Below are 16,397 nucleotides of genomic sequence, written 5' to 3'. Positions count from 1 at the left end.
TTATAACCTATGTACATAGGTTATAAAATACTCTTCATACACGCTTGTCTGCAACTTTACACACATAACTTATGTGCACCACTTTGCTACAGCTCCTTGTTGGGTTCAGGAGTCTGGTGAACATCAGGGGGGAGAAAGAGAGAGAGCTTTCAGGAGGTGGGTTGGGGTTGGGGGGTGATGTTAAGGACACATTCAAAGGTACCCATTGTAAAATTGACATCATTAAAGAAGTTTTGAACTTATAAGTGATGAAAATTCTATCAAGGAGTTAATTTATACACTGCAGGGTTTGCTAGCTGCATTCTACAAATCAACTCCTTTTCATCACTTATAAGATCAAAAATTCTTTAATGATGTGAATTTTACAATGGATACCGCTGAATGGGGTGGATTTTCAGAACCCTGCTCGCGTAAATCCGCCCAAAACCGGGCGGATTTACGCGAGCAGGGCCCTGCGCGCCGGGAAGCCTATTTTACATAGGCCTCCCGGCGCGCGCAGAGCCCCGGGACTCGCGTAAGTCCCGGGGTTCTCGGAGGGGGGCGTGTCGGGGGCGTGTCGGGGGGCGGGCCCGGTCGTCGCGGCGTTTCGGGGGCGTGTCGGCAGCGTTTTGGGGGCGGGTACGGGGCGTGGCTACGGCCCGGGCGGTCCGGGGGCGTGGCCGCGCCCTCCGTACCCGCCCCCAGGTCGCGGCCCGGCGCGCAGCAGGCCCGCTGGCGCGCGGGGATTTACGTCTCCCTCCGGGAGGCGTAAATCCCCCGACAAAGGTAAGGGGGGGGTGTAGAAAGGGCCGGGTGGGTGGGTTAGGTAGGGGAAGGGAGGGTAAGGTGAGGGGAGGGCAAAGGAAAGTTCCCTCCGAGGCCGCTCCGATTTCGGAGCGGCCTTGGAGGGAATGGGGGGAGGCAGCGCGGCTCGGCGCGCGCAGGCTATACAAAATCGATAGCCTTGCGCGCGCCGATCCAGGATTTTAGTGGATACGCGCGGCTCCGCGCGTATCTACTAAAATCCAGCGTACTTTTGCTTGAGTCTGATGCGCAAGCAAAAGTAGGCTGATCGCGCTTCTTTTAAAATCTACCCCAATGTGTCTGTAACACCACCGCCCTAAACCCAACCCACCCTCCCGAAAACTCACCCCGATTCAAAGTGCCCCCTTACAATGGTCCATATATAGAGTATCAGACTGAGCCCATTGAAGAGCATTTTTCTTTTTCCTCATCGGCCTCTACATATTCCTCCTCTTCATCTCTGGGTCTCACAATGCCACTATTGCACTTCCTTCTATCACTACTATATCTAAAAAAACACTCCCTCCTCCCCCTCGTTTTACCATGTTTGCTATTTTTTTTTTCTATTTTATTTTTTACATTCCTGACTAGTTTTTCAATGTCTCTTAATTTTTCCAGATAATGTTACCTGTCTTTTTGTGATCTCTTATAGTTTATGAATGCTAACATTCGCTCCGTTACCTTTTCAGCTACTTCTTTTGAAAAGCCATAGCAGCCTTTTTTCCCTCTTTCCTTTATTTACTTTCCTAACAAACAGGTCAATACAGTAAAGTGCGGCCGCAGTTACCCTGCTCCTAACCCGCTTTCTACCCACTTTTTGGCTGCGTTAGCCCTTCCTGCGATACACAATCCCCTTTAACCTACTCTTACTGCCTCCTTAAATCACCAGGTAACCCCTTCCGCCCGCGGCATGTATTCCCTCCCATACAGTAATGTGCACCCCAACTATCGCTTTTTTACCCTGCCGTTTTGCCGCGCGTTTAACCTGCTAACTTACCGCCTACCCTTACCCCTGTGTTAGAGGCAGGGGTAAGGGTAGGTGGCAAACTTTCCCCCAGCCCCCGCTCACCTGCCCTGGCCGTGTCCATGGGTGCTGGTCTCCAGGGCAGCCTCAGTCCTCCCTCCCCTCCTCCCGAAGCAAGGCACGAAAAGCAGCCTTGAGCGGCCCAATTGCATGCACAGGGCCCGCTTTCGCCCGTGCGATGCGTCCGTCTTCGCGGACAGCTGGAGGCAGGGGAGCCGTGGTCGTCTTCGCCGATGTCCGTCTCCGGAGGGGGGCTGCAAAAAAAGTAAGTCGCTTCGTTGCTTTACACTGCCAGTCCTCTCTCCCCTCCTCCCGAAGCAAGGCTGCTTTTCGTGCCTTGCTTCGGGAGGAGGGGAGGGAGGACTGGCAATCCCGAGCGTCGGAGAACTGTCCACTTCCTGGTACCTGGCATTTCAAATGTCATTTGAAATGACAGATAACAGAGTGTCCGTGAAGCATTAGGCCAGCGCACCCACGATACTGTATAGCGCTCTACACAGTAAAATGGGTTGCGCAGGCCTAATGTTTCACGGACGTTTCTTAGACGCAGCTTGCATTTGCAAGCTATTTACATACAGTATCGAGAGGTAGGTGAGCTGGACTGTGCGTGCAGCAACCGCGGGTGTGCCTGGCACTAACGCAGCTCTTCCTACCGCTCCTTACTGTATCGGTCTGATAAAGAATAGTTGCCTTTATATCTCCTTTTAGTTTTGCCCACTGCCCTTCTGCTTCCCCTAGATTTTTCCATCCAGCTGACGACTCCTTGAGGTACTCCCCCATTTTAAGAAAGTTAGTTTTCCTGAAGTCTAGAACCTTCGCTTCTTGCACCCTAATATTGAACCTCACCATCCCGTGATTACTGGAACCCAGATGATCATCCACTACAAAATCAGAAATACTGTCACCGTTGGTCCATTATCAACCCCTACCGCGTGAGTTCCGTTTCAGTTGACGGAACAGTTCTCTTTGTAGAGAATCCAGGATCTCCTTGATTCTAGAAGCTGGGATTTCCCAATCAACATCTGGCAGATTGAAATCCCCTACCAACAGCATTTCCTCTTTCACAGAAATCCTGTGAATATCCTCCATTAAATCTCTATTCATTTCTTCTCTCTGTGATAGAGGTCTCTAATTCACACCAATATAAATAGATGTTTTATTCTCTCTCCAGATTAACCCATAGTGCCTCCTCCTTACCTCATAAGTCCAGCAATGCTGTTGCTTTAATATTCTTTTTTTATATATAATGCAATGCCTCCTCCCTTTCTTCCTATCCAGTCCATCCTGAATAGATAATAGACCTGTATAACTATTAGAGATGTGAATCGTGTCCTCGATCGTGTTAACGATAGATTTCGGCTGGGAGGGGGAGGGAATCGTATCGTCGCCGTTTGGGTGTTTAGAGTATCGTTAAAATCGTGAACTGGCACACTAAAACCCCCTAAAACCCACCCCGACCCTTTAAATTAAATCCCCCACCCTCCCCAAATGCCTTAAATTACCTGGGGGTCCGTAGCGGCGGTCCGTAGCTTAAATTACCCCCGGGTCCGTAGCTAAATCGGGGGAAGGGGGAAAGCAGGAAATCCGGCACACCAAATCGTGGTGTCTTCAGCCGGCGCCATTTTGCAAAATGGCCGCCGCAAAATGGCGGCAGCCATAGACCAATACGATTCGACACAGGAGGTCGTTCCGGACCCCCGCTGGACTTTTGGCAAGTCTTGTGGGGGTCCAGCAGGGGCCCTGGAGCGATCTCCTGCCGTGAATCGTTTCCGTACGGAAAATGGCGCCGGCAGGAGATCGACTGCAGGAGGTCGTTCAGCGAGGGTTCCAGACCGCCGCTGAACGACCTCCTGCAGTCGATCTCCTGCCGGCGCCATTTTCCGTACGGAAACGATTCACGGCAGGAGATCGCTCCAGGGCCCCCGCTGGACCCCCAGGAACTTTTGGCCAGCTTGGGGGGGCCTCCTGACCCCCACAAGACTTGCCAAAAGTCCAGCGGGGGTCCGGAACGACCTCCTGCGTCGAATTGTATTGGTCTATGGCCGCCGCCATTTTGCGGCGGCCATTTTGCAAAGTGGAACCGGCTGAAGACACCATGATTTGGTGTGCCGGATTTCCTGCTCTCCCCCTTCCCCCGATTTAGCTACGGACCCGAGGGTAATTTAAGCTACGGACCGCCGCTACGGACCCCCAGGTAATTTAAGGCATTTGGGGTGGGGGATTTAATTTAAAGGGTCGGGGTGGGTTTTAGGGGGTTTTAGTGTGCCGCTGGACCCCCAGGTAATTTAAGGCATTTGGGGTGGGGGATTTAATTTAAAGGGTCGGGGTGGGTTTTAGGGGGTTTTAGTGTGCCGGTTTTCCTGCCCTCCCCCTTCCCACGATTTACGATTTTTTGACGATAAATCGGGGGAATTGGTATTGTATCGTGGCCCTAACGATTTAAAATATATCGGACGATATTTTAAATCGTCAAAAAACGATTCACATCCCTAATAACTATATCCCAGTCATGGTTTTCCATGCACCAAATCTCTGTGACAGCCACCGTATCTAAATCAGCTGCTTCTATGACTGCTTCTAGATCTGTGACTTTATTTCCCATTCTGTGAACATGAGTATACATAGCTTTCCAAATATTGCTCTTTTACCCATGTCTCCCATTTCTATATGAATATTTGTTTATATAATAGGTGTTTGCAATATAGTTTCAAAACTTCATGTTTGAGAGTGGAGATTGGCTTTGAAATCTACAGACTGCATAGCAACTCTTCAAACATGAAACTGGCAGTTTGTTTTCCATGTGATGAATATCAGTTGTGTAAATGAACCTGTGCATCTTTAAAGCGTGTTTTAAAAAATATGCTGAGCGAGAAAGAGAAAACTAAACAGTCATTATTTGCCTATTGCATATTGAACAAATTTAGCTACACCCTATATTCAAACAGTCTCACAGGAATAATTAAGGGAAGAGAGATGATAGCTTGGTATCTTAGCTAATTGAATAATACACAAAATTTCAAAAGCATAAGGTGCTGACACTTCTTTGGTTTGCATTCATGCTGTAAAATAAATATTTTCAGTAGGAAAATGTGTCGGGTGGGGAGGGAAGGACACTGCTTTTCTCTGTTGGGTTGTTAGCCTATCTGTGAAAGGGAAGGCAGCTTATGAGATCACCATGCCTGCCTGTGTCTCTCTCTGCCACTCCCTCCCCCTAATAATGTTTGTGTTTAGTGTCCTATCAGCACCAAATTCTCAGTACATGTCAGGAGGTCCAAGGGAATCCTGATAGGGAAATTTTTTTATCCACTTGTGTACGCAGAAGGGCCCATAATCTACATGGAGCTTCTTGAGGTTTTTGTGTGTAGTGCATAGGCCCATGAATATTTGTATCTAACTTTACAACCAAACAAAAGAAAAACTACATAGCTGAAATGTTTGTAGGCTGTGATACTTCTTACTTTTGGGAATCCCGGCCTCTGTCCGCCGCAGCCGGGCCCCCCTTACCTGTTCCAGCAGGCACCGACGCCGGATACCCCCTCCGGCAACAAAAGGCAGTTCGCTTCGTTCCCGGCCGTGGCAGGCCTCCCACGTGGTCCGGGACGCCGCCAGCAGGCTTCCTACGCATGCACGTGCGGCATCTTCCACATCTGAAAGGGGCCGTGGTGGGAAACCTCGGCCCAGTCCCCAAAGATGATGTCAGATGCCCAGGCTATTTAAGCCCAGCTCAAGCCAGCATTCTTTCCTTAGCAACAAGTCCTACTCTTTGAGTGCGTTGTTGCTGCATTCCTGAGTTCCTGCCTGCCCTTCACCCGTGGTTCTGCTGCTCCAGTTCCTGGCTCCTTGTTCCTTGGATTGTTTTCTTGGACTCGACCGGCTTGGCTTCCTGGTTTCTCGGTGTCTGCTGCCTATCCTGACCTTTGGCTTGTTTCTGGTTCCTGCGAGTCTGCTGCCTGCCTCGCCCTCTGGCCTGGTTCCTCGTGCTGTCTGCTCGCCGCCTGTCCTGACTTCCAGACTGTCCACGGTTCTTCTGTCCTCATCCTGCCTCGACCTGGACTTCCTGACACTGCCTCTTTGAGTGGACCGCCCTTCACCAAGAGACCCCTGCCTAAGTCCTGCCAGCCCTGGCGCCCAAAGGGTCAACCTGAGGGGAACAGGGTTTGTATAGGTGAAGCTCCTGCTGGGTCTCCTAGACCTGTACTGCCTCACAGCTATGAGGACCTCTGGGGGCCGTCCCTCGGGGGTGTGCCCGCTCCTGGGTCCACAGAGCTAACACTTACTGAACTAACAAAAGAAATGTTGTAATGCAAGAGGTTTCAAGAACATATAGGTTCCTTCAGATGTGACTCAAGGGAGTTGCTTGGTCTCTTCCTTATGCCACAATATAATTTTGTTGGATCAATTCTCAGCCTTTTTGGCAAAGATCAAATGTAAACTTCAAGCCATGAATTGAGAACAATCTCTGCATGGACCTTTGGCTTAGATTCTGAACCTGTACAATATGGGAGGCCAATACCCTTCCACCAACCCCCTTTTTTTTTTTTTTTTTTTTTTTTTTTTTTTATTTAAACAGATTTGATATTCTGCCTTTTCCTAAGTCTCAAGATGGATTACAATCAAAATTAAAACAATTGCAATCACAGTTGTATTATAGATTAGAGTCAAAATGAGGAACATTAAACATGGAGGTAGAGCATATATGCAGATCTGGTTTGAGATGTAAGTTAGATTGTATTAGTCATCTAGGTGTAGTAGTACATATAGTAGATCATAAAAGGACTACCATGAGAAATCGGATAGTAAGAATAAAGAGATGGATACAATAATATAAATTCATGAATGAGAAGGCAAGCACCTAGCACTTAAGTAGTAAAAATTCAATAAGTAGGATTGCCGAATAGTGGTCAAAGTTCTGAACTTATGATCAGGAAGTTCCGGCAATTGTGATGTAGAAGAGAAAGAATATGCCATGGAATCTATGGGAAGACCTATCCAAACAGCCACACCTTCATTTTATTCTGGAATGTCAAGTAAGAAGTTGGAGATGAAAGTGTTATGACCATAGCCAAAATAGGTGGATTAAACTCCTGTTTAAATATGCATATCTATATATTTATTTTTGTTAATTCGGTTGATAGTTATCACAACCTGTAAAGATTCCAGTTTTCTCTAGGACCTAATACATCAACTAAAACTCAGTACCATAAACACTATAGCAGGGCTTCACAAATTTGTCCCAGGGACCCTACAGTCAGTTGGAGTTTTCAGGATATCCACAATGAATATTCATGAGGTAAATTAGATTTGGCGTACTTTTGTTGGCGCATCAGGCGCCAACAAAAGTACGTTGGATTTTAGTAGATACGCGCGTAGCCGCGCGTATCCACTAAAATCCGGGATCGGCGTGCGCAAGGCTATCGATTCCGTATAGCCGGCGCGCGCCGAGCCACGCAGCCTACCTCCGTTCCCTCCGAGGCCGTTCAGAAATCGGAGCGGCCTCGGAGGGAACTTTCTTTTGCCCTCCCCTCACCTTCCCCTCCCTAACCCACCCACCCGGCCCTGTCTAAACCCCCCCCTTACCTTTGTCAGGGGATTTACGCCTCCCGGAGGGAGACGTAAATCCCCGCGCGGGACGCGACCTGGGGCGGGTCCGGAGGGCGCGGCCACGCCCCCGGACCGCCCCGGGTCGTAACCACGCCCCCCCAGGCCCGCCCCCGAAATGCTACGTCCCGTCCCGAAAACACCGCGCGGATCAGGCCCACCCCCCTCGACATGCCCCCCTCGGAAAACCCCGGGACTTACGCGAGTCCCGGGGTCTGCACGCGCCGGTAGGCCTATTGAATATAGGCGCACTGGCGCGCAGGGCCCTGCTCGCCTAAATCCGGGCGGATTTAGGCGAGCAGGGCTCTGAAAATCCGCCCCACAGAGTTTACAGTGTATGCAAATTTATCTCATGTGTATTCATGGTGAATGCTCTGAAAACCTGACTGGCAATGGGGTCCTCAGGACAGAGCACATAGATAAAATGATTCCAAACTGCCTGTATCATCCGATAAGCAGCATGTGGATAAATATAAAATACAAATAAAACTACTTTAAAGTGTCTGTATGCAAATGCAAGAAAAATAAGACTGGAGAGTTAGAATGTATTGTGCTAAAGGAAGATATAGGCATCTCGGAGACTTGGTGGAAAATGGATAACCAATGGGATACTGTGATACCAGCATACAAATTATATCAACATGACAGAGCAGAGGGGTGGTAAATGTTAAGAATGGCCATAGAGTCAAGCAGGATAAACATTTTGCAGGAAACAAACTGCACTCTGGAATTCTTATGGATAGAAATTCCAAGGGTAAAAGGGAAGAGTATAGTAGTGGGGATATAATACTGCCTGCCTGGCCATGATGAGGAAAGATTGTAAAATGCTGAGAGATATTAGACTGCCTAGAAAATGGGAAATACAATAATAATGGGATATTTCAATTACCTGAATGTAACACCAGCAGAGAATCTGGTGATGGTGGACCCTTTGTGTCGAGGGGGTCATTCACTCCACCTACCAGGCAAACCCGCTAGCCTCACCCCATCAGCTGGCAGATGCCCCCTGTGGATCCTCACCTATACCAGCTAACTTCCCCGCAGGTTGAGTCCTTGGATTCTAGTGACCAGCAAGTCTTAGGTGGGCCCCTAGAGTGGTAGCAAAATGAGAGTCCAAAAGCCAGGCAGAAGTCAGAGCAGGCAGCTAACAGACATGGTCAGGTCCAAGCAAGAGGTCAAGATCTGGAGAGTCAGGCCAAGGGAGGACGAAGGCACACAGAAGACAGTGGACAAGATGAACAAGACAAAGCAGAACAAGGCAGAGTGGAGGAAGGAAGCTGGAGAAAACAAGGAAGACAGGAAGTCAAGGCTGGATGAAGCAATGCTAGAAGAAATAAGAATCAGATCACAAGACAACAGGAACACTAGCAATACACACTGCTATGGCAGGAGTCCCTTTGCTGAGTTTACTGGACAGGTCATCTGAAGGGGCCTTAAATAGTAAGGCTGGATGTCCTTATAAGAGGCACCTTGGGAATTTCCCTGCCATGGCCCCTTTAAGTGGGGAAGATGTGTGTGCGCCTTAGGCAGTTCTGGAGGAGAGGCGGCATGTGGGCCTATGCTCAGTGGAGTTGAGAGACAGCAGCGTCCCTGCTGCGAGGGAGCATCGTGGGTGTCCTGGGCCTCTTATGCCGGCGTAATTACCATGGCTCGTAGAGCCTACGTGCAAGCTGTGAATCCTAACACCAAGTATTGATTGGGTAAATATCAAATCTGGACATGCAAGGGAGGTAAAGTTCCTAGATGCCATCAATGACTGCTTCATGTTATATGTGCAGTCTGCGGCAGACCCACGGCACGGCCCTCACCTCTCTGCAGTAACTCCAGCTCCTGGTTCCTTGTCTCTGGTGGAGGTGGGCCACCAGCTCTGTCCTCGGGCCTCCCCTGGTACCTCCGGCTCAGCTATATTACCTGGTGTTCCCGGAGCAGCCATCACCACCAATGCTTCACATTGGGCCTCTCTATATGGCCCACAGAGAGACACTGCTACACTGCGCCGCGCCTCTCCCTAGGTGCACGCACGCATCTCCAATGTTTAAAGAGGGCCCGCGGCAGGAACCTGGCTGTGGGCCCAGATGACGACATCAGCGGAGCACTGGTACTTAAGCCCAGGGTCCACTCCCTAGCTTTGCCTTTCCAACAGGTCTCCTCGCTGGTTGAGTACTCGTTGCCTCCTGAGAATGGAACAACTCCCCTATGAGGAAAGACTAAAGAGGTTAGGACTTTTCAGCTTGGAGAAGAGACGACTGAGGGGGGATATGATAGAGGTGTTTAAAATCATGAGAGGTCTAGAACGGGTAGATGTGAATTGGTTATTTACTCTTTCGGATAGTAGAAAGACTAGGGGACACTCCCTGAAGTTAGCATGGGGCACATTTAAAACTAATCGGAGAAAGTTCTTTTTTACTCAACGCACAATTAAACTCTGGAATTTGTTGCCAGAGAGAATGTGGTTCGTGCAGTTAGTATAGCTGTGTTTAAAAAAGGATTGGATAAGTTCTTGGAGGAGAAGTCCATTACCTGCTATTAAGTTCACTTAGAGAATAGCCACTGCCATTAGCAATGGTTACATGGAATAGACTTAGTTTTTGGGTACTTGCCCGGTTCTTATGACCTGGATTGGCCACTGTTGGAAACAGGATGCTGGGCTTGATGGACCCTTGGTCTGACCCAGTATGGCATTTTCTTATGTTCTTATGTGAGTTTCGTCTCACTCCCGTGTTCCTGTTCCCTGACTTCTTGTCTCTTCATTCCTGTTCTACACCTTTCCCTTGGATTGCCCACATGGACTTTGATGTTGCTCTGCCTGACCACATCATTGCCTCTCTCCAGACCCGGACCTTTGCATTGCCTGACTACGCTTGACCCTCTCTGTATTCAGACCTCAACCTTGCTTGCCACTACACCCAGTTTGCTGCCAGCCCTGACTCAAGCCCGTTCTTTGATGCCTCTTCAGTCTACTTCCTGGACTTGGTCTATTCAGGCTTCAGCCAGCTCTTGCTTGGGTGCCCCCTGTCTGCCTACACTCCTTTGTCACTCGAGTTTCCAGGACACTACCTCATCCAGTGTAAGACTGTACCATCTTCCCTCTGCTGTCTCTGGGCTGATTACCTTCTCTTCGTTGACAACATACAGAGGCCCACCTAAGTCCAGCCAGCCCTGGCACCCAAAGGCTCAACCTGCGGGGAACAAGGGCTGGTATTGTGAAGCTCCAGTTGGCCTCTGTTCAGCCCACTCTGCCTGCAGATGCTGGGGACGTATAGGCTTCTGCCTACGGGTTGCAACAACCCCACCTTGGCCCAAGGGTCTACCTCCGCCACAACACTTCATGCAGCAGTTGGTTGTGGAATAGTTCAGTGGAACACAGGTCCTGGTGGAAAGATAAAGATGGTGGATTCCCATGGCAACAGTGATCATAATGTAATAAACTTTGACATATTCACTGGAGGGCAAATACTAAGAAAAACTACTGTATTAACTTTTAATTCTAAAAAGGGAAACTGATAAAATAAGGAAATTTGATAGAAAAAAATGAAAGGAGAAAGTCACAAGAATACAAACCTGCAGGAAGTGAGGGCACTGTTTAAATTTACCATCCCTAAGGCCCAGACAAAATGTATTCCATGCATTAAAAAAAGATTGAAGGAATGGCATGGTTTTATAGTAAGGTGAAAAAAGGAGGTCAAGAAGGACAAGGAAATAGAAAAACTAAACTAATTCTTTGCCACAACAGCAGAAACATTTGATGGTGATGACTGAGCTTCTAAATGGAATCAGTGTGAAAATGGAAAACATAACCCAGATTGACAGACTAAAGAATAACACATCACCAGGACCAGATGGTATTTAAAAAAAAAAAAATGAAATAGTATACCTGGTGATTTGCAACATATCATTTAAAACAGCCATAGTACCAGAAGACTAGAGGATGGCCAAATTTGAAAAAGGGCTTCAAGGGTGATCTTGTAAAATATAGACTGGTAAACCTGTTGTTGGTGTTTTACAACCTATCATTAAAAACAGCCATGCCAGAAGACTAGAGGGTAGCCACGTTTTAAAAAAGGCTTCAAGGGTGATGTTGTAAACTAATTCAGAGAAGTGAATTGGATGCCTGAATAGTTCTGGTTTTGTATCTCCCTCGTTTTGATATTTTTTCATTCTGAAAATTTGTGGAAAATGCAATCATTTGTCAGTTTTACCGATCCATGACAAATTAGGAAATATCATAGGAATTTCCTAATTCATCAAAAATGAATGCACATCCTTATAAAACTATAGACTAGTGAACATGTTGGTGCTGAGCAAAATAGTAGATACTATTCTTAAAAATAAAATTACTGACCACATAAATAGACATGGTTAATGGGGGAGAGTCATCATGGGTTTTGTAAAGGGAAGTCTTGCCTTACCAATTTGCTAGATTTGAGGGTATAAACAAACACATGAATAAAGGCAAGTCATTTGATACAATGTATTTGGGTTTTCAGAAGGCATCTGACAAAATCACTCATGAGAGACTCCTCAGGAAATTGGGAGGTCGTGGGATAAGAGGCAGTGTCCTAGTGTGGATCGGTAGCTAGATAAAAGACAGGAAACAGAGGGTAGGACTAAAAGGTCAGTTTTCCAAATGGAGAAGGGTCGTTAGTGGAGTGCTCCAGTGGTCTGTATTGAAACCTGTGCTCTATAGTATATTCATAACTGATCTGGAGAAAGGAATGATAAGTGAGGTGACCACATTTTTCAGATGACAAAATTGTTTTGAGTCATTAAAACAGCAGGAGATTCAGAAGAGCTGGAGAAAGATCTTGTGAAACTAGGAGACTGGGCTTTTAAATGCCAGATGCAATTTAATGCAGATGGGTGCAAAGTAATCTATATAGGGAAAAATAATGTCAACTATTGGTACACGATACTGGGTTCTGTGTTAGGAGTCAACAAAAATGATAAAGTATATGGAAAAGCTAAACATACTAGTGCTCTTTAACCTAGAAGAGAGATGACTGAGAGGAGATACGATTGAAATTTACAAAATCAAATAAGCATGACAAACGTGGGTAACTTGATGAGGACACAGAGCTAAGTCTTAGTTCTTCAGTGGCCAGAAGCTTTGGCCATTTCAGTATATTGTTGATGTGTAAACTTATAGTCCTTGGTTGTTTTTTTCTGTTCCCTTCCTAAAAGCATTCTGGGGTTAAGAATATTGCTTTTCATTATTATCTGGCATTACATTCCATAGTAATGTGTGGAACCAGGAATTCTTTGCAATAACTGACTTAAAAAAAAAGATCACTCAAATCCTAAGGAATAGGTTCTATGTAGTCACTTATACTATGGTTTATATAAAATCAATATAGTAAAATTGTAAGTAAAATTCAGAATGGTAATTTTGGCTAACAGCTAACTGCTCACAAAACACTATTGCAGTAGAAATAGTTTTCGTTTTAGAGTTTACAAAGAACCTGATAGCTTCATGCAAGGGGATATTTTATTAAAATATTGCAACCAAAAACTTCATAACTTGTGAAATTATAAAGAAGTCTGATTTAATTTTACCCATCCCAAAGAAAATATGCCTTTATCAGATATGTATTAGTGCATATTTTAATGCTAGTTGATCCTGAGGATACTGCCAGAGGAACATTTTGCATTAATCAGGTTTCCCACCAGTGTCAAATCTGGTCAAGTTCCAAGAGGCAGTCCAAAAAAAGTGTAACATAGGAATTAGTCAATATAACAAAAAGATGAAAAAAATGTTCTAGGCACACAAAGCAAAGCAAATGTTGGCCAAGTATCAGTTAGGATGATTCTGATAGTATTCAGACAAGGCAATGTGCATCCTCAGACCAGAACAATGTGAGGAGTCCAGAAAGTCCAAACCACCTACAAAACAGTTCAACATGTCCAAATACCCTGATCCACAGCCAGAGTTTCAGTTCAATATCAGACCCTTCACCAGCATCATAAAGGTGCCATGGAAAAGCTTCTGATACAGGACCAAAATGTTGACTGTGGCTAAGCATTTTGTAATGCTGGCAATGGCTCTGGTGATGGTGGATCCTTGGTGCCGAGGGGTGACTGGTGCAGCCTAGCAGATGAACCCGCTAGGCCCACCCCATCAGCTGGTGGATTCACCCTCTGATAGCACTGGCTGGAGTTCAACTATTCCAGCCACCTTCCCCACAGGTTGAGCCCTTTGTTATAGTTGAGCTGTTTGAGTGGATTCTTGGGTATTGTGGAGATTACCACGCCCATGGGGAGGAGCCCCATGAGGAACCACAGTACTAGACTAGACTCGAGACACGCAAACACAGAGATTTGTCTTTTATTATACAGCTGAGATACCAGAGGTGACAGTAGTGAGGTAATCCAGAGGTAGTGGTCCAGGGGCCCCTCGGCAGAGGAGATCCATCTCACAGAGATAGTATAGGATATCCGGATGCAGGTTCCCAGTGCAGCAGAGCCATAGATGAGACAGACTGACAATGTTAGATTATTCACTAAGTTGGTAGCTGTATAGGTGGAGATCCCAGCAGGCAGAAGTAGTTGAATACAGGCAACGAGCCAGGGAGAGCAGGCACTTGAGGAACAAGTACCTGATCCCAGATAGGCACCTGAAAGAAAGCAAAGGGCCCCAAGGAGCAGGTACCCAAGTTAGAGAAATGCCCCAAAGGGCAGAGAGCTTCCAGCAGCAGCAAGGAAGTAGCAGAGTAGCTCAGACCGGAGGCTTTACATCCATTCACGATCCTTGCTAACTCGATAGCTTGCAAACGAAGGGCAGGCTAAATACCCGGATGGCATGAAGTCACTCGAGGGGGACACTCCTGAGGTTCCTGCCATGACATGAATAAAGACATGGGTGGCGTGCGCACCCTATGAGGCCCTCAGGAGAAACATGGCATGAGGCTTTGCATTTGCCATTCCGGGGATGCCGGAGAGAGCGGCATGTAGATGCGGCGGTAGCCATCTTCCCAAGGCTAGCGGGAAGAGCAGAGAGAAAGGTGAGGCACAAAGGTCGAAGCTGTCTGAGACAGACAGATGCAACACCCTTGGGTTCTGGCAGCCAGCATATCTTAGATGGTTCCTTAGAGCAATGGCAAGAATGAGAGTCCAAAGCCAGGTGATGGTCAGGGCAGGCAGCAGACAATGAGAACCAATAGGCAGGCAGCAGATAAGGCAGGGTCAGGTCCAGGCAGCAGTCGAGAGTGGTCAAAATCTAGAGTGAAGGTCAGAATCCAGGAAGTCAGGCTGAGGGAGGATAAGACAAGACTGAATAATGGCAAGGATAGGAACAGGCAAGACAGGGACTCTGGAGCAAGGAAAGAGACAAGGGCAGGGCTTGAATGCAGGAACACAGAGCAAAGCAGGAATGAGGCAACACACACTGATGAGCAAGGCACATCAGGAGATTTGTTGCTCAGGTGAGAACTGCCATGGGGCCTGTGCTTATATAGGCCAAGAGGCTGACTGTCACGCTTTCACCAGTCCCATCCCTGAAAGAGCCTTCCTGGCCACTTGCAGATTCAATTAGAAGTTCTCTGTAATGTCATGCAGTTCAAAAGTCTGGCCCTAGGGCCTTACTGCTACCTCCCACAGTATCTCTTGGGATCTGTTCCTTGTCCCTTAGATACAACCACCCGCTGGCAGTCTCTCAAATAATATCTTTAAGGAGGCACATCCGAATAGTCAAACAGTTTGTATCTCCCAGCTCACCTTCCTGGAAGTCACACCAGCCATCCATCCATCTTCCATCTACACAGGAGCCCCAAAGTTCCAGTCTTGCAGATCAGCAGGTAGCATGGTCCTTCTTCTCCAGTCCCCAGCAGGAGACAGACTGCTGGGTTAGGGAGTCTTTTATATCTTGTAAACTCCTCCTCCTCTGCCAGCTGATTGGCTCTGGGGAAGTTCCACCCTTAACCTCCCACACCTGTGTTTGTCTCTATGGTTACAGGGGAAGCCACCAGTGTATATCCTTGACTGTGTCACCTGGGTTTTCTTCCTCCTCCTTCTAGGACTTTGGTTCCAAGGAGTTTTTGTTCCTGGCTTTATTCTACCTACCTGGACTGTCATAGTGACCCTGTCACACTGACATCATCTGGGGGTGCTGCTCTGGGTCTTCCCATGCGAATATTATGTGTTCACATATGTGTGTGCCTATGGAAGAGGCTTTCATGGTGGCATGAACGGCTGAATCCAGCAGCATTCCTGACACTGAGACCAGGTGGCATTGGGGTGAGCGCTGTGGCTTGCGGGGCTACCCGTGAGCTTTGAATCCTAACACATTTAAATATTTACATTTTTAAAAAGTGGCTCCTATCTGTTTTGGAAATGCTGGACTATATGTTGTTTAGGAGAGATTATCTGATATACCGAGCTGTCAGATTATTTAACCACTAGGGACTTAACTTGAAATATGTCTAAAATCTGAAGTGAGTAGCATGGCTCTTTGTACTCCCTCAACACACCTAGAAGTGGTGACCTGCCACCAGGCCCAAAAGTATCGCAACACAAGGACATTCAATGAACTGCCATGGTATCCATTTTCATGTTATATTGTTTATTGTTATGTTTAAGGTTGCATTTTCACTTTGGGCCTTATCGTGAAAGGTGTTTGGCAAATAAAATTTGTGTTGTATTGTATTGTAATACCATACCTTTGAACATGTTCTGCTTTTTTACTTCTGTGAATTAAAAAGCTATCTAATTCTTTACTTGCAGTCCAAAAATGCATGTATTGAATCATGGGAAATCTCAACACCCAGCAAAACTTATGCATGCTTGTTTTTTATTTTTAATATTGCAGGCAATGTTTACAAGTTTCAGACTGGTTCAAGGTTTCATGCAATACTGTGGCACAAGCATTTGGATGATGCATGCAAAAGCAGCCGACCTCAGGTAAGGAAAGAAGACATTGCAGTCTTTGTTGGTAGGGTAGTGGGGTAACAAAATAGTGTGATTGCAGATTATTTTAACCATGTCAACACTCAGCAGTGCC

General features: G+C 46.9%; 1 protein-coding gene across 8 annotated transcripts in view; it reads left to right on the top strand.

The window, feature by feature from the left end:
- The window catches only part of RALGPS1 (Ral GEF with PH domain and SH3 binding motif 1), a 965,034-nt gene that overhangs the window by 939,766 nt on the left and 8,871 nt on the right, over nt 1-16,397 (top strand). For all 8 annotated transcript variants that reach the window (XM_029614240.1, XM_029614239.1, XM_029614238.1 and 5 more), the window contains one exon: nt 16,206-16,297. In XM_029614240.1, coding sequence (XP_029470100.1) covers nt 16,206-16,297 — 92 coding nt within the window. The remainder of the gene's footprint in view (nt 1-16,205; nt 16,298-16,397) is intronic.

Source organism: Rhinatrema bivittatum, chromosome 8 (genome assembly GCF_901001135.1).
Source record: "Rhinatrema bivittatum chromosome 8, aRhiBiv1.1, whole genome shotgun sequence".
In the NCBI taxonomy this organism is placed as follows: domain Eukaryota; kingdom Metazoa; phylum Chordata; class Amphibia; order Gymnophiona; family Rhinatrematidae; genus Rhinatrema; species Rhinatrema bivittatum.
The sequence above is the reverse complement of the archived record's forward strand: the minus strand, read 5'-3'. Positions and strand labels throughout refer to the sequence as shown.